Genomic DNA, 22,917 nt, shown 5'->3' on the forward strand with positions numbered 1-22,917 from the left:
CATAAGAGTCAAAGAAAGCAGAATGAAAGTGTGGAGGAAAGTAATGTGTTGAAGTTTTCACTAGAAGAAGCTTCTACACGAGCCCACCTTTTGCCCAATGCTCATGTATGCCACCTACAATATATCCATGGGCTTTGCAAGCAGTAGACACATAGGCATTGTTCTTCACGAACCTACATTAAGCTTCATCACTGACAATCGTCCAGGTATATTTTTTGATAACCATGGCACGTGCAAGCCTAGCCCATGGTACAACCCATCGTCTAGACCTTCCTCACATCAACAAAAATCTTCCGTTACTTCATCTTCGACCACATTACTCATTTGATCCACACTACCTCTATCCCAAGTGATCGACAACAACAAATCCCTTGAGCCACAAAGGCAATCCAACTCCATTGCAGTTGTGGCAACAACCATGCCTAAGTTTGCCCCTTTTATTCATAATTTGTCCCTCTTATATAGGCAAGTTACAAAGCACAAAGCCGATCCCCCCCGTTAACTCCTACATTCTCTCCGTTTGACTCATGATTGTAGGCCTTGATGCTAGGGTTGCTAGATTCACGGTGGGTTTTTTGGCATCTTCTCTTGCATTTGTAGAGGTTGTTTAACTGAGGTAGATTCCAAGGCTCTTAGCTTTTACATCTTCTTTTATATGGCTTGATGAACTTTAAGGTTTTTCTTTACACCATTCGGCTTAGTTGGCTCCCCCATGGATAATGCTTGACATTTCTAACAAAAACCAAAAGCTCTTATATCAACGTAGCATGCAAACGGTACAATCGTGTAACACACAGCAAGGCCTTCTTATTATACCTTTATGTTGGAGTGAGCTTAAGCAATCCACTTTAATCTTTATACAAGGAGATAGAGCTGTAGAGAGAGAAGATGGAGAGTCAACACCAAATTGGGCCCCAACTTCCCACTTAAGGGCCCCCTCCCGCAACTCCAACACAATGGGTAAGGTACATTTATGCATATGTGGTCAGACAAACTTGATATGCTCCCCACATTTTATAAATCACACCACGAAGTTACCTTGGACCTGCACCAAAAAAAACTGCATTTTTTTCACTAGCCAGAAACATATTTTTTTAAATGTAAGTACCGTAGTATGCTGTTGTAAGATTCATCATGAGCACTTTAGTACAATAAGCATCTCTCAATCTATGAACAAAGGGATAAAACTTACCACTTGCATGATGAAGTACATAATCAGAAGTATATACACACAAGACGGCGCCAACCTGCTGCCATCATTTTCCAGGATTCTAGTAGTCTGATTCAATGAGCCACTGAGGACACAGCCAACGAATTAGTTCTTGTTTAAACCATAACAGTGCTTTAATGGGAAAGGGGGCTAACTAGAAAAACCCTTTGATGTATGAGATTCCACTAATCTAGAGGAGAAGCCCTTAGAGATGCTGCTGCCCCAACACGCTGCCAGCTTGACTTGCTCTCCTCTTGCCATCAGGGACATTCAGCATATGAACGGCCCCTGGAGGCAAAAGGGGGGTTTCCCCATTTTTTTGGGCCCTCAAGTGCTGACTGTCAGGCCAACCAGCAGCTTGGGCAGGCAGGGGGCCCTTACTTCACATCATGCTCCTGATGCCAGGCAGAAGACCTTGATGGCTTGCACCGCAAATCTCAGAAGATTCCCCCTCCCTTCCTGAGAGGTAGGTGGCATTATCATCTGCAAACTCGGAGTCAAGAAGCTCCTCTTTTGAACAAAGACCATGCAGCCCAGTCCTCAAAGCGGCCAAGAAACTGCTCATCGCCTCAGCAACAAAGAGGACCTGATGGACAAATTTGGTAATTGGGACCCTGTCCCCTTTGGCCCCCTGACGAATGAGGACCCGATGAGGAAATCCCAATCCACTCTGTCGTAGGCTTTCTCAAAGTCTAGAAGCAGCACTGCATATCCTCCTGATGAAAGCGGGCCATTAAAGATTAAGGCAAAGGCAAAGGCAAATATGCAGCCTCTGATCAGCCTTCAGTTCTAGTGGCAAGAAATCCAAGAAAAGGGCAAATGCCATTCCTGCCACAAATGAGGTCACTACATTAATGAATGTAGAAAAAGGCATGCAAATGAGAAGAAGAAAGACTCAGGTAATGTGGTCTCAGATGCCTCCGAATCCAAGCCAAAGTAGTGTGCCAATCTTGTCATGACAAAGGATATGCACAATTGGACATTCTTGATTGTAGAAGAGTTGGATGACTCTAGCACAATGTCATTTCTGCTTCTAGCCAGGGCATGTCTCTTAGTGCTTCTACACAGCACTTGATTTGGTACGTTGATAGTAGTGCCACTAGGCACATCACATCCAAGAGAAATGTATTCAGTTACTTTGAACCCAATGCGGGTGGTCGAACTGTGTCATGTGCAAATCATTCATCTTACCAAATCAAGGGCATAGGTTGTGTGCCCTTGATTCTACCCAATGGTAAGGAAAGTTGCATAAAAGATGTGCTTTATGTTCCAAGCATCAAGAATAACTTGATTTCTATGCCTACAATGGCAAAGTAGGGTTTGGTGATTGAACTCCAAAATGAGAAATGCATAGTCAAAGATCCTACTAATGCATTTCAGATTGTAGCAATTGGAATACCACATAATGGCTTTTATTTGTTAGACACATGAGAAGCACTCTACTCATGCATATGCTACAACTATGAACACTACATCCACGCACTCAACTGAATTATGGCATGCCAGATTTGGGCATGTAAACTTTGGCAGTTTAATGCTTTTGCAAAAGCATAATATGGTTCAAAGTATGCCTTGCTTGGAGGTCATGTATGTGAGGGTTGGTTGCATATTAGGCAAAATGCACAGGAAACCATTCTTGAGAGCTATTCCGAGAGATGTTTTAGTTAGGGCTGTCCAAAAATTACAGCTCATACATAGTGATGTATGTGGTCCCATGCGGACTCCATCTTTGGGGGGGGGGGGGAGGGAGGTGCCTATATTTTGTCACATTTATTGATGACAACTCCAAGCTCACTTGGATTTACCCTTTGAAGGAAAAATCTAAGGTATTTATGCATTTTCAGCATTATGTTGCAATGGTTGAGAATGAAACAAAGTGCAATGTCATGACCCTCTGCAGAGACAAGGGGGGTGAATACATGTCCAATGCTTTTAAACCTTTCTTGCAAAGTAAGGGGATTAAGCATTAGTGTACAATGCCATAAACACCTCAACAAAATGGTGTGGCAGAAAGGAAGAACAAAACTTTAATGGAGATGGCCAGATGTATGATCAAAGGCCAAGGGTTGCCACACATGTTTTGAGTTGAGGCAATGTTGACTTCGGCAAATGTAACTAACAAATGCCTTACAAAATCTTTGAAGAACATCACTCCATTTGAAGCTTGGTATGACAAAAGCCAAAGGTTGATTATATATGCGTCTTTGGTTGCACGGCATATGCACTTGTGCCACCAAAGATGAGGACCAAGCTTGATAACAAAGCTCTCAAAGTCTCGTAAATCTCACAGTCCAAGTGAAAGAAAGGAGGCTACTCAAAGCATGGAGTAGGCCAATGAAAGGAAGGAAGGGAGAGGAAACTCGTTTACATGGAGTCCAGAGACATAGACATCGTTTACATGGAGTCTAAGACATGTCGGAAGGTTGAAAGCTCCAAGGTAGATGTGTAATTATCATCAAACAATATAAGACTAAAAGATATCAAAAGGTACAATAGCCTAAACCAAAGTCACTTATATAGTGCTTGGCCATTTCACACTAGCTAATAATATGCCCATGCCCAAATCTACGCCAAGAGAACCAAGGCGCATGTGCCTAGGCCTAAACCCATACATGTGCATGTGCATATAAAATTACTTCATTACAAACCATCCCCTCCTACAATGATTTCATCCTCGAAATCAAAAAGTGGTCATGCACACAAAAAAAACATATACAAAGGCTATATACAAATGCCAAAAAATAATGTCATCACCAAGATGTATGATCCCTCCGAGATCAAATGGATAGGAATGTAGAGCTACACCGATGACGAGGCCAAAACACATCCTCCCTGATCGAATGTGAAACCAAGGAGTCGCTTGACCATAACCATAGATCTCATATCACCTGGATCAAAAGGGTAACTCGTATCACCCCAAATCACAAGCGTGCGACCACCTAGATGGAATGTGAAATAACACCGCCCTACCATCGAAAGGTGGTTACCAAGGATGCCCGGATCAAATGGAAATCCGCAAGATACCCTACCAAGATCATGGCCTAAATATCTGCCAGGGTCAAAGATGAATGTGTCATGATGACATGCCACACTAATAAGCACAATGCTCTCAAGGTGGTGATCTCCGGTAGGACCAAAAGTGAATGCCCAATAAACTATATCCATATCAATGCATAGGCATCCACAAGCATCACAAAAGAATGTCTCATAATCCAAGTCAAGGCTTGGACCAAAAACTGATGTATCATCACAAGTATGGTATGCCTCCATCAATGGTGCCTCCATAATCACTGGATCTATGAGAATGCGTGCAAGTCCTTGGGACCTTACTACGTAGTAGTATATTACTGTGGTCTGTTGTCTGTGTTTGCGAAATAGACATGTGTGTGCTTCGAATTAGATGCCTATGCAAGGTTGTAACGTAAACTGCTTGGTTTGCCAAGATTAGCCACTAATCATAAGATTAGCACTAATCTTATGATTAGTCACTAATCTTGGCAAATCAAGCAGTTTATGTTATAATCTTATGATTAGGCACTAATCATAAGATTAGCACTAATCTTATGATTAGTCACTAATCATAAGACTAGCACTAATCTTATGATTAGTCACTAATCATAAGACTAGCACTAATCCTTTGTTGTTTGCTCAATTCTTGGCCAAGAAACTACCCAAACTGCTCTTAAGTATCAAATTATTGCAAGATTCAATCCTTCATTACCTTGTTTATGCCATAGTGTCACTAATCACCGTGATTAAGCCAAAGATCATCTTAACCTTGCACAATCACACCAAATAGACTTGTTGTCCACTTGTTTATTTCTTTCTGAACCTTTTCTTGCACAGTAACCTTTCTTTGCAAGAAAATGATCAAGACTTGATCATTGATCAAGACTTGATTTACTTTTCTTCTTTAAACAGATAATGACACTTATGTGCAAGTTAGGACCCCTGAGCACCGGATTGTGCACTAATGATTGCACCAAAGGAGTTGGGTTTGACTCCCAACAAGGTTGATGGATGCAAATGTTGTTGTTAGGGTACTAAATCTGAAATGAATTCTCTGTTTGTAGCTTGTAATCCCAACATGCATCAAATTGTTGCAATAATCTTGCACTACTTCCACTAAGATTCAGTAATCTTGCTTTCTTGCATCAAATTAAGCAAGAATACAACTGTTGTGCTTATCTTGCATCAAATTTTGCAATCTTTCATGATTTTCTTGAAGTTTTTACAATTTCTCTTAGAGAAGCGCAATTCTTGCAAAGTATGATCAAGATTAACTCACTATTATAGTTTTGCATCAAGATTTGATTTTTGAACTTTACAAATCTGCACCAAGATTCTTGTAAACTTCACTCTGCGCGCTACACTTTGTCTAAATCTGCAACCGAACTGTAAACAGCACATGAGTCTGCATAAAATCTTCAACAAAAAACTGCAATCTTAAAATAGATCTACTTAAATCTGCTATAGAATTGTAATCTTCACATAAATCTGCGATAGAACTGCAATCTTCACACTTTCTTGATAAACGATTTTCACATAAATCTGCAATAGAACTGTAATCTTCACACTTTCTTGATAAACGATTTTCACAGTAGCCAACAATTCTCTTCAAACTACCAAGATTCCTCAAAAACTAGGCAAATAATGAAGAAAGACTAGTGTTTATGGAAAGATTTGATCACATAAGTCACTAATCAAGAAACTGTGCACTAAGCCCAAAGAATAGAATTTTTTAAAATGGTGATTAGCATAGATTCAAAAATGATTAACACTAATCTCAATGCTAATCCACACAAATCAAGATAACAATAATCTTGAAAAATTGTGTAAAACTTAATGCGAAATTAATTAAGTCTTAATCACCACTAAAATCAAAACCAAACTACTAAGATCAAAGCAAAGCTCTGATACCAATGAAAGAAACGAGGCTACTCAAAGCATGGAGTAGGTCAATGAAAGGAAGGGAGGGAGAGGAGACTCGTTTATATAAAGTCTAGAGACATATAGACATTGTTTACATGGAGTCTAAGACATGGGAGAAGGTCTCCATGGAAGCTTGAAAGCTCTAAGGTAGATGTGTATGATCATCAAATGATAAAAGGGTAAAAGATATCAAAAGGTATTGAAAGGTACAATAGCCTAGACCAAAGTCACTTATGTAGTGCCTGGCCATTTCACACTAGCTAATAATATGCCCATGCCCAAATATATGTCCAAGAGATCCAAGGTCCATGTGCCTAGCCCCAAACTCATGCATGTGCATGTGCATATAAAATTGCTTCATTACACCATGTAGCTTCGAGGAGGGTTCCCAACAGTTTAGGGTTGGGAAGGCTTCACAAAATAAAAATCAAACCCAAGCTTCGGGTGATTCCAATTGGAAGAAAGAGAAGAAAACGCACCAAGGTCTTCGAACTTTCCGAGATGGTGAGCGCTTCATTTGTGGTCAGAAGGATCATATGAGAGCGAACTATTCGCAAGCAAAGAAAGCACTCAAGGCAGCTCACATGACCGAAGTAAAAGGTAACCATATAATCTCTTTCATTGATACTACAATTCTAGATCATAGTGCCTGCATGGTATGTCACTTCAACATGCCCATATTCTTATACGGATGTATGGATCGGTACTAGGGAAGATTGTGCACATCCTTTTTGACCCTGGTAGTACTCATAACTTCGTTAATGCCAAACTTGTGCATAAGTTGAGAGTGGAGACGCAGTCAAGTGATCATGTTTACTGTGTGAACCTAGCAACGGGACATGGACTGATTTGGGACCTGTGAGTTTCTCAATTGCCAATCTCCATCCAAGATTATACAAAAGCCCATCTACTTTTGTAAATTCAGCATAACTTCATAATAATTTGGAAATTCAGATTATGAGGTGTATCAATGTGTTCTTGATCCCCTTTCATCTAATGTTAATTTTGTAATTTGAATATGGTTAAGTTGGATGCTTGGGAGACATAGGCCTTAGAAGACATCCAGGTGGATTTAGCCAATGTCTTTCTTGCTACTAAATTGCCTTACGGTTTGCCACCCAATAGGTCGATAGATCATAAGATTGATTTGATTCCAAGGTCTCAGCCTGTGAGTATAGCACCTTACCAGATGAGCCAGTTGGAAGAGGATGAGATTGCCCAATAGTTGTCAGAATATCTCCGAATAGGACATACACAGAAGTAAATCTCCTTGGGGAGCTCCATGCTTCTAAAGCACAAGGATGGTACTTTTTGGATGTGTGTGAATTATAAAAAGTTGAATAAGGTTACGATAAAGAATAGGTATCCTCTTCCCAGAGCGAATGATTTGATTGATAGATTGCAAGGTGCTCCCTATTTTACAAAGATCGACCTTCCTACTGGCTGTCACTAAATACGTATATCCGAGGACAATGTCTTTAGGACAGGTTTCCATATGCGATGTGGCCATTACGAGTTTCTTGTATTACCTTTTGGGCACACGAATGCTCCTACTACATTTCAGTAGGTGATGAATGATCGCTTTCGACATTATTTAGGGAAATTCGTTGTTGTAACATGTAGGAGCTTACAGACAGGATTATACTTTGATAAGGAATATTCAACACCTTGGTTCTTGACAGTTGCACGATGTAGTAGAGATAAGACTACAAGAGAGAGAAAGAAAGAAAGAAAGTTATATTAACGTCTTCAAAAGACCCAAAGGGTCTATGAGACCAAAATGATGTGTACATAGAGTTCATGAAATCTCGTCATGGATGAAATAAGAAAAAGCAATAGTAAACTAAGACTGAAAACTGAAAGCTGAAAGCTAAGATCTCAGACTCTAAGATTATACAAGATGAAAAATCTACATCCTACTACGCTAGGTATAGGGTACAATACGTGATGGGATATGGAAGAGCTGAATAAAAACAGCCAATCAACCCTATATGTCAAGCAAGGGCCCTCCACGATGTCCATCCTGGGTGATACAAGAAGGCTAGAGATGTCGATAGTCTGCTATGAGGATGAGGCTACTCGATGGCGGGCCAAGATCTCCTAAATCTGGGGCTGGTGTCCAATGGGACGAGGGGGTCTAGCTCTCTGGAGTGTGCGTGCCCGATCTGATGTGACTCCCATGGGCCTGCTCTGCAAGGGGACACTAGGTATAGGCCCCTGTATCCACTATGATGAGATCTAGTGCCTCCCTATCCTCGAGGCTGGAAAAAACTGGTGATGGTAAGCTGAGAGGAGGATTGTTGGGGGTGAGGATCTCTGAGTAGTGACTCTCTGTGCCAACTGAGCTCTGGGCGGAAGAGTCCAAGGCACCTCTTATCTAGGTTCTCTATGATCCGGGATAAGGGTCCAAAGCCCTCTCTGAATAGACAGTGAAATCTCCCTCTGATCTCATAGTAGACTGGGCACTGGCATAAATAGTGCTCCTCCAACTCAACCCCCGTCTGACAGATCTACATGTCATATCCTCTCTAGATCTCCGCTCACCTTTGCCAGTCTCTATCCTCGGCCTATGGGATGATACCCTAAGCTGGCCAATGGATCATTTCGTGAGATTCACAACAGATGGTTTCATACTGAGACCGAGTTATGTTGATGCCTTCATGTCCCATGCTATGAGGATAGCTCTATAGTACTGCATCTTGGTAGGCAATGGGCCTACTGGTGTGATCCATGTGTTAAGTGTGTATAGTCCAAGTATATCATATCGGATCACCCGGTTCTTGTCCTCATGTGTAAGCCTAATGTATGGGGAATCTGGATCATACTGAAATGGAGGGAACCGGTCCGTCTGTAATGCAAGTGCCTGAAACCAAGTGAGTATTGTGCCATACCAAGATGAATGCCCTCCTCCAGCCGCTATCTGTTGTGATGCCTGTAGTGCAAGCTAGAGGAGTCGAAGTGGATCCATCTCCCTCACCCTCTATATATGAATGCCCTCTTCCGGCCGCTATCTGTTGTGATGACTGTAGTGCAAGTCAAGGGAGTTGAAATGGATCCATCTCCCTCACCCTCTATATATAAGCGACTGTCTGGAGCAAGGTCTCTATCAACATGGGAGCCGCAACAAACTCTACTTGGATGATTTGGTGGGGAACAGATGACTTGTTGTGTATCATCAGTGATAACATCATGATATGAGGACGCTCTATGTGCTACCAATCCGTCAGGGATAAATCTGGCGCCCACCATAAGGAAGCTGCATACATAAGTGCCAAGGTGACTAGGGTGTCAAATGTTAAAAATGATGGATATCCAGAGCATGCAACGGAAGCAATGGAACAAGAGGAGAGCAAAGCATAAAAGAATGAACAAGCATAAACAACTTACTAGACTCCATAGCTTGAGAGAGGACACAAGATGTATAGAAAGCTTCTTGTATTACTTTCTATTTCAGCCACTCCAAAGTTGGCTTACCATTCTCCTTCATGTTGTTACAAAAAGTAGGGTCTCCTGCCCTTTCTATAAATCAAGGGCTAAGGTTTGGGCTAACCCTAGATCCCTTTTCCACCCACATGCCCACTTTATTCGGATGTGTTCACACCTCCATTACCTCTTTCCCTCAATGCCACCATGGGACAAGATGAGCATTGGACATATAAGTTCAAAAAAGATCCCTTCTCAACCATAGGATAGATGACAAGGTAGGTAGTCTTTATATGATAGGCTTTTACATAAGAGATGAGTTATAGAGTAATGTGGTTCACTCCCAATTCTAGCAAACATGTTTCACTCCTCAACTAGAAGAGTTACTCGTCATGTGAGGAACTTACATAATTCCCCTCAACCTTAGTGACATCTTTGGTACAATCTCTTCCAAAAGCATTGGGCTTCAAGAGGCCCCTTCTTCTCGCAGACAGTACATTTCAAGTGGGATTTGAACGTACCATGTTTCATCAAAAAGACTTGATTTTTTTATGTAGATGTAGATCCACCCTTTGCTTTGACCCTTATATCTTCTTCAAGAAGTGCTGCAACAATACCTTCAAATGTTGGATCAGGGAGTTGCTTCAATGTGGTCACAAGGCTATCAAACGATGTGGGCATGCTCTTCAAGAGCATGGCAATAGCATCATCTTCTTCTACTTTGGCATCAATACTTGCAAGTTTTCCCATGATGCTATTCATCTCGCTAACGAAGCCTCCAAGAGAGCCACCCTCTTACATCTCAAGACCAAAAAACTTGACCTTAAGTGCAATCTTTGAGTGCTTTGCCTTGGCTCCATAAAGCAACTCAAGCTCATCCCAAGCTGCTTTTGCTGATCTCATACCTGCCACAAGATGAATGAGTTTCTTATTAATATGAAGGGCAATAATGGCATGAGCCCTCTCATCATCTTCTACCACCTCCGAATCTTCAAGGCCCACCTTCTTCGTACCTATAATCATTTGTTGCCATCACCTTGGATTCTTGCCCATAGTAACACTCTATGGGGTATGCAAAAGAGTGAAAGATGGTGGAAAAAACAACTTCGGAATATTTGGAAAAGTAAGCTGCCTTTAAAGCAAAGATTGTTTCTTTGGCTTTGTTTGGTGGGTGTCCTCCTTGTTGCGGAGATGCTTGCTAAAAGACGAATAGCTGGAGCCACCTACTGTAGATGTGGTCTCAAAGACTTGCCAAAGGTGTTTCACTCACCCTTGCTCATCAAACTGCAAGGTAGTTGTTTATGTTTGAACCCGCTCAAGCACACGACTTTTCAGACTTGAATTATTTTTTTGCCTTGCAAACAGAGTTAAGACACTGCCCTTGTTTTCTGACAAGTGGTAAGACCTCTCCTACCCCTATCAATCATGTCGAAGCAGATGGGAGCCTCATTTGAGAAGCTGGATGGCAAGGGTTTCCATACTTGGCAAGTTCAAGTAAAAACATGCTCATGCTCAAAGGTTTATGGCCTTTGGTAACTAGCTACAGTTATCTTATCCAAATGTAATCCCCTTGCATTTTGAGTTTGCCCTCACTTTCCAGTCATGAAGCCTATCATTTCAACCAGTGGAGGCAATGGTTCATATGGCTGTAAATTGCAATAACCCTTTCACTTTCCAGTCATGAAGCCTATCATTTTCAACCAGTGGAGGCAATGGTTCATATGGCTGCAAATTGCAATAACCCTTTAATCTTTCTCCATATCGGTCTATGATGTAGACCCAAGTTATGTTTAATGCAGGCCTATGGAAAGGATAGCACATTCCCTGTATCATCCACAATGTCCTAAAGCATGTGTACACCCAAAGATGCTAAAAAACATGCTTTACGTGGTTCTTGCAAAGCCACCCGTTCTGCAAACAAAGAGGACTAGTGCAAACTTTCCAGTCGCATAGAGTTACCAATTGGAATATCACGTCCCACCCATTTGAGGTTTTTCAATGCAGTCTTTAAATCTTGAACCAGCCCCGTAGCATATGGACAACCCACAATGTGACCTTCAAAACGGCCTAGCACCACTTCCCAAAGTGAATTGACCCAATTTCCATAGGCCATAGTTTTCATGCATGTACACATAGCCGCAAGCATGATTGCCCAAGGCTGCTCTTGCCAAAAAAACACAAGAATCATAGTAGCTTTTCGAGCCAAAACATGGTAGTGAATATCAAGAATATTCAAACCACCACACATCTTTAGCGAACAAATATAATTGCGTGGCAACAGTCTCAAGGCTTTTTTATTGGTCTTGATCTTCCAAAACAATTCCAAAGCTTCAGACATGAAAGCATGCAAATCTTTCTTTCTCTAAACAAGCAAAGGTAAATGGAATGCAATGATCACTGATTGTACAATGAGTAATCTCACATGCAAGGGCCACGTTGAGAGCTTCCAATAAGCGAGTTTCGCTTTAAGCCTCTGCAATACCCATTGCACCGCTTTCTGAACCGCCATATCCAATCCAAACGGGTATCCAAAATGCCTGACAATTTGATGAGGCTGAACTATTTGTCCTAGCCATAGAAGTCAATGCCAATGCATACATGCATCTTCCCCCAAAAGAAAGCCAACATGGCTCCATTAACATGGTGCTTTCCCAATAGGGTCCCCTTGTGGGGACCATTATATAGGGAGCCATAGCTTCTTCCAGAAGAAAGCCACCATGGCACCACTAACATGGTGATTCTCCCAATGAGGCCTCCTCATGGGGACCTGTGACTTTATATAAGGATGTTACCATCCCCCAAACATGTTGGTCAGGGTCCAAATATCCTTTTCACTCTTAAGGCTCACACAAGCATATCACTCATCCTAGTGGCTCAATAGCCATGGCACATGCATCTAGGCAAAGTTCATCATCATTTTCTTCATTTCAGTCTTGGTTTGTCCTAACTTAAAAAACAGACGTCAACAATGGTATTCCAGTAAAGAGAGGGAAACCTCTCATTTCAACCTCACAAGGGCCCAAGTATAATATCACCATCAAATGCAAATATGACCAGTAAAAGAAAGAAAAGAAAGAAAGTTATATTTACGTCTTACAAAAGGCCTGATGGGCCTATGAGACAAAAGATGATTACAAGTATCCATGGAACATCATCATCATGGAAAACTGAAACTGAAACTGGAGACCTACTAACTGAAGCTAAGTGCTAGGTAAATGCACGGAACAAACAGGGGAGCATGCTATAAAGTATACAAGAATGATCATAATGCACTCTATCCCGAATCTATGGAGGGGAGGGGTCCATGGAGCACATCCATCATTGGGTAGGAGAGGGTGGCCGCAAGATCTGAAATAGTGAAGAGAGGCTGCGAAGAAGAGGCCTCCATCATGCGTCAGTGACGTGTAACAATCACATCGATCTGGGCTTGAGGGGCTGGTGGTGGTCATGGTCCACGGGGCTGAGGTCGTCTCACAGCTCGGAGCATTGTGGCTTGTTGTAGAGTGACCCCTATGCTCCTGGATGGTGTCATGGTCTGATGAAGTGCCGGATCTGCTGGTGGAGTAGGTACAGCATGCTGCGGCTGGAAGAAGTTGGTGATCCTAAGCTGGGCTGAACTAGCTCGTGAGGTCTGTGCTCTAAGGAAACTCTCTCTATGTCATCGTAGCTCTCTCTGTGCCATCATAGCTCCAGCAAGAATCCATCTCTCTCACTCTCTGTATATAGGTGACTATCTGGAAGAGTACCTCTATCACCATGGGGGATGCAGCAAACTCCGATGATGTGGAACAGATGGTTTGCTGCAAATCATCCGTGATAGCATGAGGATTAGAGGCTTCTCAATCCGCTGCAAATCTGTTAAGGATTATCCTGGTGCCCAAAAGGGGGCTGCATACATCATTGCTGGAGAGCCCAAGGTGTCAAAGAGCCAGCCCTTCGTTCGGGGTTCCTGGAAGTGAGACTGATGGCACTAGCGCTTCAGAAGGGCTAGTGCTGCATGTCCTCTGGTCAATCTATCCTGGGAGGCCTGCGGCACAGGGAAACGTCCCCCTGTACTGGTGAAGGTAGACATAAGAACTAGTCACCTCCACTCTACTGCCTCTATATGTGACCACTGAATCCTTCATCACTTTGCGGGAAGTGTGAAAGACCATCACCTTGGTTTTCCCGAGCTTAACTGAGAGCCCCCATTGTGCACAAAAATCCTGCAGTGCATCCATACGACGCTGTGGTCCGGCCTGAGAATCTGAGATAAGCACTATGTCATCAGCATAGAGGAGTATAGCAATGAGAGTGCCTGCCAAAGATGCACCTCTCCCGCCTACCTGGTCAATAAAGGCTCAGATCTCATCAATATAGATACCAAAGAGTGTGGGGGATAGGGGGCATCCCTGTTTCACCCCAATGGTGCTAGTGATCTAGCCCCCTTGGCATCTAACTCTCTCCATTACCAGCTCATATAATGAAATGATCCCCCATATCATATCCAATGGAACCCCCAGTAACTGCAACCTCTGAAGCAAGCGGTCACATGGCACTGTGGAAATCCACAAAGCAGCAATAAAGGCGTCTGTCATCTGCCTTAGCCTGCTCAATAAGGCTCCTGAGAGTGAAGATATGATCTAATGTAGAGAAGTTCGTCAGAAGCCAGCCTGGCTTGGTGCCTGGAAGCCCTCCCTCTTTTCCAAGGCACTGAGCTCTGCCACAAGAACTGATCCATAAAGCTCGGCCATGATATGGCCGATCATAGTGGTCATGTAGTCCATGGTATCCCCAGCCTTGTGGATTGGGGCAATAGTATAAAGAGACCAGGTGTGTGGAAAGCCCTCCAAAAATGCTCTGTTAAACTCGTGAGCTATAAGTGGGGCGAGGGTTTAGGAGGCGAGGAGAGGTGCTCTCCTCTAATCCCTGTGTGATCCTGGGAGCGACCATGCTGGAGTCTCCTCATAGCTTTCTCCACCATGTCTTTGGTGAAAAAGCTAGATGAAGTGGGGAGAGGCTCTAGTGGGCGTGGAAGGGGGGGCTGATCAGGAATGTGATATAATGAGTGGGCATATGTGTGCCAAATATGTGGGTCAGTGATGGGTGTGGGTGGTCGGTCTTCCCAAAGAAAAAACTTATGACTTTTTATGCTAATGATCAGTTATCAAGCTTCACCAAGGTCCTACGTATGCCTTAGCTAAGTGTTTCATGCAAACAATTCTCATAACTACACCTTCACTTTATACTTCAACTTTCATGAATGCTAGGATAGCCAGATACTTATCCAATATAAACTATAAAACAAAACGTAATGATGGCTAATAAAGAAATTGCTGACCTGGAAGGAAATACACAAGTCCCATTACCTACACCAAAAACATTCAATAAAATGCAACATTGAGCATCTTCATACATGAAAATTTATGTATAACATATAAATCTCTCTCTCTCTCTCTCTCTCTCTCTCTCTCTCTCTCTCTCTCTCTCTCTTATGGCACTGGATGGAGTTAGACATAGATCCGCATAGCATGCTTGTACTACCCCTTCAGCATATAGAGATGCATCTTGCATTAGCACTCCATCCACATCCCCACCCCCCTTATATTGTTTGTATATGGGCTCCACTGATCCATGATGATTCATGGTTGTATCTAGACACATGCACACTTTTTCTTTTGTTTCTTTTCTTCTGATGACCGGAAGAACACAGTTGTATTATTTTTTGTCTCATAGGCCGACTTTGGCCTCTCGTAGACATTAATCTCTCTCTCTCTCTCTCTCTCTCTCTCTCTCTCTCTCTCTCTCCGCCTCCGCGATACTCAGGACATGGATTTGTTGTATACAGATTTGTCTCATAGGCCAATCTGGCCTTCCGTAGATGTTAATATATATTTTCTCTCTTTTCTTTTTCTATGACGTGAAGCTGCGCAGACCCCCTCCCTGCTCGCATTGCGCGCTGGTGGTCTCTCTCTCTCTCTCTCTCTCTCTCTCTCTCTCTCTCTCTCTCTCTCTCTCTCTCTCTAGAGAGCAGAGACACTTAGAGCCCGCAGGAGACAAAGGACACCTGGCTTTCGGACACCACGCCTATACCAGAGAGAGATGACAGAGATCAGAGCTCAGTTTCACAGAGAGGGTGCGGAGCGACTAGCTCGCTTCAGAGCACACCCAGGCATGTTCTTCAGGGAGCTGTGGACACCCCCTTCACTGATGTATACCATTTTATACCCCCAGTATGGTACAGGATGGAGCTAGCGAGGTTGCATATCATGATTGTATACTCCATGCATATAGCTTTGCATTCTCCTAGTAATAGAGCTCCATCCCCTGCACACCCAGATTCAGCTTTTTTTTTTATTCAGTACTTTTCCATTTTGTTGGGATGACAGAGGATACCCCATACAGGTACTCCAATTTGTCTCATAGGCCGAGTTCGGTCTTTTGGAAGACGTTAATAAAATCTCTCTCTCTCTCTCTCTCTCTCTCTCTCTCTCTCTCTCTCTCGCTGTTTCGCTGCCCGCACACCCGGCCTCACGCTACGCGCCTATGCCCGGCGCCACCTCGTGCCTCTCTCTCTCTCTCTCTCTCTCTCTCTCTCTCTCTCTCTCTCTCTCTCTCTCTCAGGGTGAAACAGGGCTGTCCCTTATCTCCCACTCTATTTGGGCTCCACATTGATGAGGTGTCTCACTACATAGACAGACACGGAGTTCCAGGAGCACTTTTGGCAGGAATTTTGATACCCATTCTATTGTATGCAGATGACATTGTCCTCATTTCTGACTCACTAGAGGGGCTGCAGAGACACTTGGATGCATTCTAGGCCTTTTGTTGAGGATCAGGACCTCACCATAAACCTTGGGAAGACCGAGGTTATGATCTTTAACACATCCTCGAAGTGCATCAGATTTTATAGTTCTAGATTTTTGTTATCTTTCTTTATTACTATTTTGTACCCAGGATGATGTACCTAATGGATATGATGTAACCTTTTGGTCTCATGGGTCATTTTGGCCTTTTGAAGACGTTAATACTGTTAGACATCATCTCCTTGCTGCTCACTTCCTGTGTGGTATCCTATTTGAGCCCTTAGGGCTGACATGGCTAGTCACCCCTCACATCCTTTTCCCATATTTTCCCCATTTTACGGAGTCTTGGACATTTTATCCTAGTCGTGGAATACCTCCACGTTTTCAGATTTGCAGCCATGGTTGCTGCATTTTTTTGAACAGATCTTGCTAGTAGCTCTACCTTCACCTGGGTTCCTTCCATTGGACCCAAAGGTACCTTCTCTTCAACGTTTTTCCTCATATGAGGTGTGGCACCTAGTTGGCCTGAATTTTCAGGTTTGTAGCCCTTGTTTGACTGCGAATTCTTCTCCAATGGACACAGATCACTTGCAGAGGGGGTGTTTTGTTTGGATTGTGGCTTTGGAAGCAGTTTGGTACTTGAGAAGGATACTGAATTTCTGATTTCAGTCAGCGTTTTGCTGATTTTGGAGCATCTATACCTGTGTTTGTTCCTGGCCTACACAATTACCCGGTTTCTTCATGTTCCTTGCCTTCTATTGGCGGTGGACTGCTGTTTTTTGCTGGACAGCAGTGATTTGGCTGCGTTTTGCTTCCCAAAGGAGTTTTCTACACTCAGAGGGGGCCCATCTCCAGCTATTTCACTTCAGGATCAGTTTCAGGAGCTGTTTTGTTTCTATGGAGACTTTCTTCTATGACAGGAGTTTACAGATTTTGGAGGAGAGTAGTGATCTTTTCAGAGATCCTGAGCAGAGTTTATTTAGTCCAAGATTGTGTTCTTTGCAGTGTTTGCAAAGAAAGGAGGGTATTTTTGTGAGGTGTGATCCTTTCACATGGATCACTTGTTTGTTGTTGATTCTTGGGATCTGATTCTACTTATGGAACGGTCTTCTGCTCTCAGTGATGCTCTTGAGGATCTTGTTACCATTGCAGTTTATATTCCTGCTTCCCTTCCTCATTGTGAGGAGTCTACCTCTGCCTCTCTTTAAGATGCTTCTGAGGATGCCCCTTCCCCTGCCCGTTCTGCATTTGATTTGTTGCGGTGTGTAGGTTTGATGTTTTGGAGGATGGTTATTTGGACCCGGTGGAGATCATTCCCGATGGCAGAGGGGGGAAGCATTCCTCTCGTGTTCTTTACGTCCCAGCACTTGGTTTTCATCTGTTGTCAGTGCATGAGGTGTGCAAGACTAGCTTCCAGGTGGAGTTTGAGGAGCATTCTGTTGCTCTGCGGGACCGCGAGATTGGCCAAGTTGTTTGGGAAGGTGGCGTGGAGAATGGTATATACAAACTCTCTGCACTCTCCTCTTTGACACGTTCTTAGATGGCAGAGGGGGGAAGCATTCCTCTCGTTCTTTACGTCCCAGCACTTGGTTTTCATCTGTTGTCAGTGCATGAGGTGTGCAAGACTAGCTTCCAGGTGGAGTTTGAGGAGCATTCTGTTGCTCTGCGGGACCGCGAGACTGGCCAAGTTGTTTGGGAAGGCGGCGTGGAGAATGGTATATACAAACTCTCTGCACTCTCCTCTTTGACACATTCTTAGATCGGTGATTTGTGGCACTTTCGGTTTGGCCACTTGAATGTGGAAGCGCTGCGACGAGCTTTCCGGAACCAGATGGTGGTTGGCTTGCCAGATGTTGGCAGCAGGCAAGGACGTTGTAAATCGCCGTCAGAGAATGGAGTAGTTGAATGTAAGAATAGGATTGTGGTGGAGATGGCGAGGACGATGCTGGAGCATCGTGATCTTCCTCGTCTGCTTTGGGGAGAGGCTGTGGCTATGGCTGTCCATATCCTCAACCGTTCTCTGACGACTTCAATACCGAACATGACTCCCTTTGAGGTATATTTTGGCAGGAAACCTGATGTCTCCCATTTCCGTGTGTTTGGGAGCGATGCATATGTTCACATTCGAAAGAAGCAGAGGGGGGAGCTCGACTCAAAGTCCCAAAAGCTTGTCTTTGTGGGTTATAACTCCCTTTCCAAGGGATAAAGGTTGTATGATCCAGAGAGGAACGAGGTTGTTGTCAGGACTCAGTAGGGATGTGGTCTTTGATGAGCATGTTCCGGTTCCCATTGTTGATGAGCCGCCACTTCTTGGAGACCCAGAAGATTTTGATGAAGATTCCCAGTCGATCATTCCAACTGGACAGCCTCAATCAGTTGAGTGGGTTGAGCCCGTAGCTGGAGATGAGCCCCCACAGCAGCAGGAGGCTCCGCGTTCTGTTCGAGTACCCATGTGGTTGGTGGACACCCTTCGGGAGTCAGGTGTCACAGGTCTTCCCTCCGAATGGACCACAAAGGACGGACCTCAAAGATCGCATAGAGTTCGTGACAAAAGTCATTCAATGGAGCTTTTACAAGTAAACTATGCTTTGATGTCTCGTGTCAAGCGGGACAAAGAGCCCACTTCTGTCAAGGAAGTCCTTGCACAGGATACTTGGAAAAAACCCATGCAGGTGGAACTGGATGCCATTGAGAAGAATAACACTTGGGAGTTGGTACTGACGCCGTCGCAACAGTCTGTCATTGGTGTCAAGTGGGTCTTTAAGACCAAGTATATGTCAGATGGGTCGATGGACAAACACAAAGCCAGACTTGTGGCTAAGGGTTATGCTCAGCGGCCTGGCATCAACCATGAGGATACCTTTGCACCGACAGCGAGGATGACCACGATTTGGACCGTTCTTGCCCTTGCTTCTTCTCAGCGGTGGTCCGTATATCAGATGGATGTTAAATCTGTGTTCCTTAATGGTGACCTACAAGAGGAGGTGTATGTTTAGCAACCTCCACGAAGCTTACAGTGAATGATCCTTGTGAGCCAATTGATGCCTCTCTGTACCGGAAGCTAGTAGCCTGGTTGGTTCATTGATTTGGTTGCTGAACACCAAATTGAACTTGAGCTTTCCTGTGGGACTGTTGAGCTCATTCATGCAGGCGCCGGTGAAGTCTCATTGGGACGCAGGATTGCGGATCTTGCGGTATTTGCAGGGTACGAAGGATCTTGGACTCTTCTACACTGCTGGGGGTGACGGAGGAGATCCAGACACGAGGAGATCCACATCAGGCTACAGTTTTTCCCTCGGCTCAACAGTGGTTTCATGGAGCAGCAAGAGGCAGCCGACTATTGCCTTGTCATCAACAAAGGCAGAGTACCGAGTGCCCGCCCAGTTTTGGTGTGTCCCCATTTTTTCCTCACTTCCATGTATTTTTCCCATTTCTTTCTGGGTGTGGGAGGGCTGTCGACTACCTCCATTTGTTGACCGACTAATGGTCTCTGACCCGACTTGATGTTCTGCCCCCTGGCCGACTGCAGATATATTGGCTGACGGCCCATTTGTTGGCCGACTGGGCTAGAACAAGTCGTGGGCTGCTGTCAGTTGTGTTAGTGCTGGCCGACCAACAGCCTGGGGCCATATAAAATGGCCCCTTGCCCCCCCACACTATTCATTGTACATTCCGGGATTTTATTGGTGTATATAGCAGAGTTACACTAGCTTCTCTCTCTCTTGCATCTGTGTATTGCTCTCTATAGCAGTTGTCTTCATTTCCGTTGTGCATTCTGACAGTTGGATCCCACGGCCTATTTAACTAAGTGGAGGGAAGTCCTGTAAGTTTCCTCCTACAAATATGACCCCTATAAATGTGGGTGCCAATGCCTTCCCTTATCCTGTTGGAGGAGGCAATTCTTGTAACTACTCTCAAGTTATCACATGACTGGAAGTGGTGGATTATCCCATATGCAAGTGCATGGGAAGTCGAAGAGCCATATATAGAGTGTGGTGGCACCTTTCATAGATATCTCCTCCGGTCGGGTTTTTGGGGGGAGCAACGTTTGGGAGATGGGAGCCCAGCCACCGATGTTGCTCAGTGCCCTAGGCCGGTGTGCGTGCTACTACTGTGTATCTTTGACATGGTATCAGAGCTCGGGCCTGTGTGGTCCTGGGCGCTACTAGCCTCTGTCGTTCGAGGTGCTTGAATTGAAGGAGGGTGTTGGAGGTGGCAATTCTCATAGCTACTCTCGGGTTATCGTATGACAAGAAGTGGTGGATTATCCCATATGCAAGAGCATGGGAAGTTGAAGAGCCATACATAGGGTGTGGTGGCACCTTGTCATAGATATCTCCTCCGGTCATATTTTTGGGGGGAACAACAGCTGGGAGATGGGAGCCCAGCCACCGGCGTTGCTCAGTGCCCCAAGGTGGTGTGCGTGTTGCTACTGTGTACCTCTAACATATCCTCCCCGCTATTTTTACATATTTGCACTGCCCACAACTCCACAACCTGATGGCTGCCCTATCTTGATTACGTGTCTATATAATTATTTGTGTGTTTACTTGTGCTATGTGTGTACAACTATTTTTAATAGTCTATTTATGTTTTGATGAGGTTTCCATAAAAAACTATCAGCGATATTAAATCCAAGCGCTATTAAATCCAAGTGCTATTAAAGGCAACAATCGAAATTTACATACTTAAAATATGCAAGAGTAGAAATTGAGGTTGTGTAGTTTAGTGGTAGAGATCATGTCTCTTTACGAAGGACTACGGGTTTAAAACCTAGTCATGGCACTTTTGTGGAAAGGGAAACTTGACTAAGGTATACCTTTAAAAATTAAATGTCTTGCCCCTATAATTAAAAGGAGCCATTGTATGTAAATGTTTACTCATGACACTTTTGTGAGAAGGGAAACTTGACTAAGGTATACCTGGGGTTCGGGAAAAGAAAGGTTCGCTTTATCCTAAAGCCTACTCAACTTTTGAAAAATCTGCCTCATCTTGAGGAGGAGAAGGAAAAATGCCGCCTCCGGTTTTTCAAAAAGTAGTATTACTTGGACGAAATTATGGAGAAACTGCTTGTTCCTCTTCATCCAATGGTGAGAAGGATTGGTTCACTCAAAAAAAAATTCCCCGCCGACATTGGTACTACTACTATGCCCCTGAAAATCTATGGGGACTTCATATGATGACAAGCAGGCCATAGTGACTGTGAGTGATGCATTTGGAAGCCCTAAAGTGAACTTGGGATTCATTTCTCTATGAATTTACTCGTGTGTATATGAAATGGACTTACTTGGATCATCTGTGGTCACTGTGGCAGCACCACCGAAACCACATGTACCGGCACCCTTGGCATTCACCTGGTAGTAGCTGTTGAAGACATAGGAGGCATGATGAACTACGGTGTTGGGTAAGAAGCAAAGAGCTCCAAGCATGATGGGTTTGCAGTCTGCAGTTGACTGCCCACATGCATAATCCAGAGCTGCCTGCAGAGTGGAATCATCTACCGTTGACTTGGCAATACACCAGGAGGCCTTAGAGGTGATGCTGCTCTGGCGAACCAAAGAGCTCCACGCGTCCGCAACGAGCCCATCTGTCACACCCAGATCATCTCCGTAGGCTGCAAAGCAAGGATATAGTACTACATGATTAGCTTGGAAAGTAAGGATTTCCAACTTGCGAGGATTTGCTACAGTTACAAAACCTGCCGTCTGGGCAAGGCCACTCCACAGGCAGAGAGTTGAGATGAGAAGCGGAAGTCTCTCCATGGTAAGAAGTTTGTTACAACTTGTTTTAGTCCATAGGACTCTCCATTTTATAGTCCCAAGAATCCATGGCACACGAGCCAAGACTTCGGGCCCTTAAGTTAAAAAGTAGGCTAGCGTCTAAAGGCATGTTCACACGAGTGATATAGTATGCATATTCACACGTGGTTGCGGGCGGCCACCCTTGCAGGAGATTGTTATAGAACTATAGATTCCTCGGATTGTTATGGAAGTATAGGAGATTGTTACAGAATTATCGATGCATGCAGTGTATCCAACCCGTGACCTCCCTTTAGGGAAGCAAGAGCAATACTAGTTGGGCTCGAGCCCGTTTGATGGGCCTCCCATGACCTCCCTTTCGCAAAACTGGTCGGCGGGCTCGAGCCCATGTCCACTTTTTTTTAGTTTTGAGAACCCCAAGGTCAAGTAAATAGCCAGTTTTTTTGGAAAGAGAAAAGAGAAAATAAAGATTGCGATACGACCATTATGTATTTATGTATGTGACCATTAGTTGTTGTGCAATATTGACCTTTTTTTAACACTAGTTGTTGTGCGATCTTGACCTTGCAAATGTTGTATTTAAGTTCTCTTTTATAGATGTAATTCATTCCATTATGCATGTTTAAATTGTGTTTAAATTATTAGAATTCAGGGCGGATCGTAGATTAGGATCAGCATAGTGGATTAAACATAAGCATGCACAGCATTGATGAATGATTAGCAGTAAGCAAAATAATCAGCAAAAGACCAACATAATGATATAAAACTCGAGCTACTTCTTCCATTAGATGTTGCCTCTGAAATAGGC

At 43.8% G+C, this 22,917-nt stretch overlaps 1 protein-coding gene across 1 annotated transcript; it reads right to left on the reverse strand.

Moving 5' to 3' along the window:
* Window positions 1-787: 787 nt before the first annotated feature.
* On the reverse strand, window positions 788-22,183 carry LOC147604814 (glucan endo-1,3-beta-glucosidase 3-like). The gene is made up of 5 exons (XM_086794707.1): window positions 22,049-22,183; window positions 21,638-21,964; window positions 14,886-14,913; window positions 1,193-1,295; window positions 788-1,045 (listed from the first exon to the last, which is right to left on the reverse strand). Exons 1-5 carry the CDS (start codon window positions 22,110-22,112, stop codon window positions 1,022-1,024), a joined length of 546 nt encoding a protein of 181 aa, XP_086650833.1. The 5' UTR covers window positions 22,113-22,183; the 3' UTR covers window positions 788-1,021.
* Window positions 22,184-22,917: the final 734 nt, after the last annotated feature.

Source organism: Cibotium barometz, chromosome 61 (assembly GCF_041138505.1).
Source record: "Cibotium barometz isolate CiBa-2024 chromosome 61, ASM4113850v1, whole genome shotgun sequence".
In the NCBI taxonomy this organism is placed as follows: domain Eukaryota; kingdom Viridiplantae; phylum Streptophyta; class Polypodiopsida; order Cyatheales; family Cibotiaceae; genus Cibotium; species Cibotium barometz.

Coding starts and splice junctions, on each gene's coding strand:
- LOC147604814 (XM_086794707.1), bottom strand. CDS start 22,112: ATGGAGAGACTTCCGCTTCTCATCTCAACTCTCTGCCTGTGGAGTGGC. Junction 21,965..22,048: donor TGGCCTTGCCCAGACGGCAG/GTTTTGTAACTG, acceptor CTTGCTTTGCAG/CCTACGGAGATGATCTGGGT. Junction 1,296..14,885: donor ACTTGTGTATTTCCTTCCAG/GTCAGCAATTTC, acceptor CTGTGTCCTCAG/TGGCTCATTGAATCAGACTA.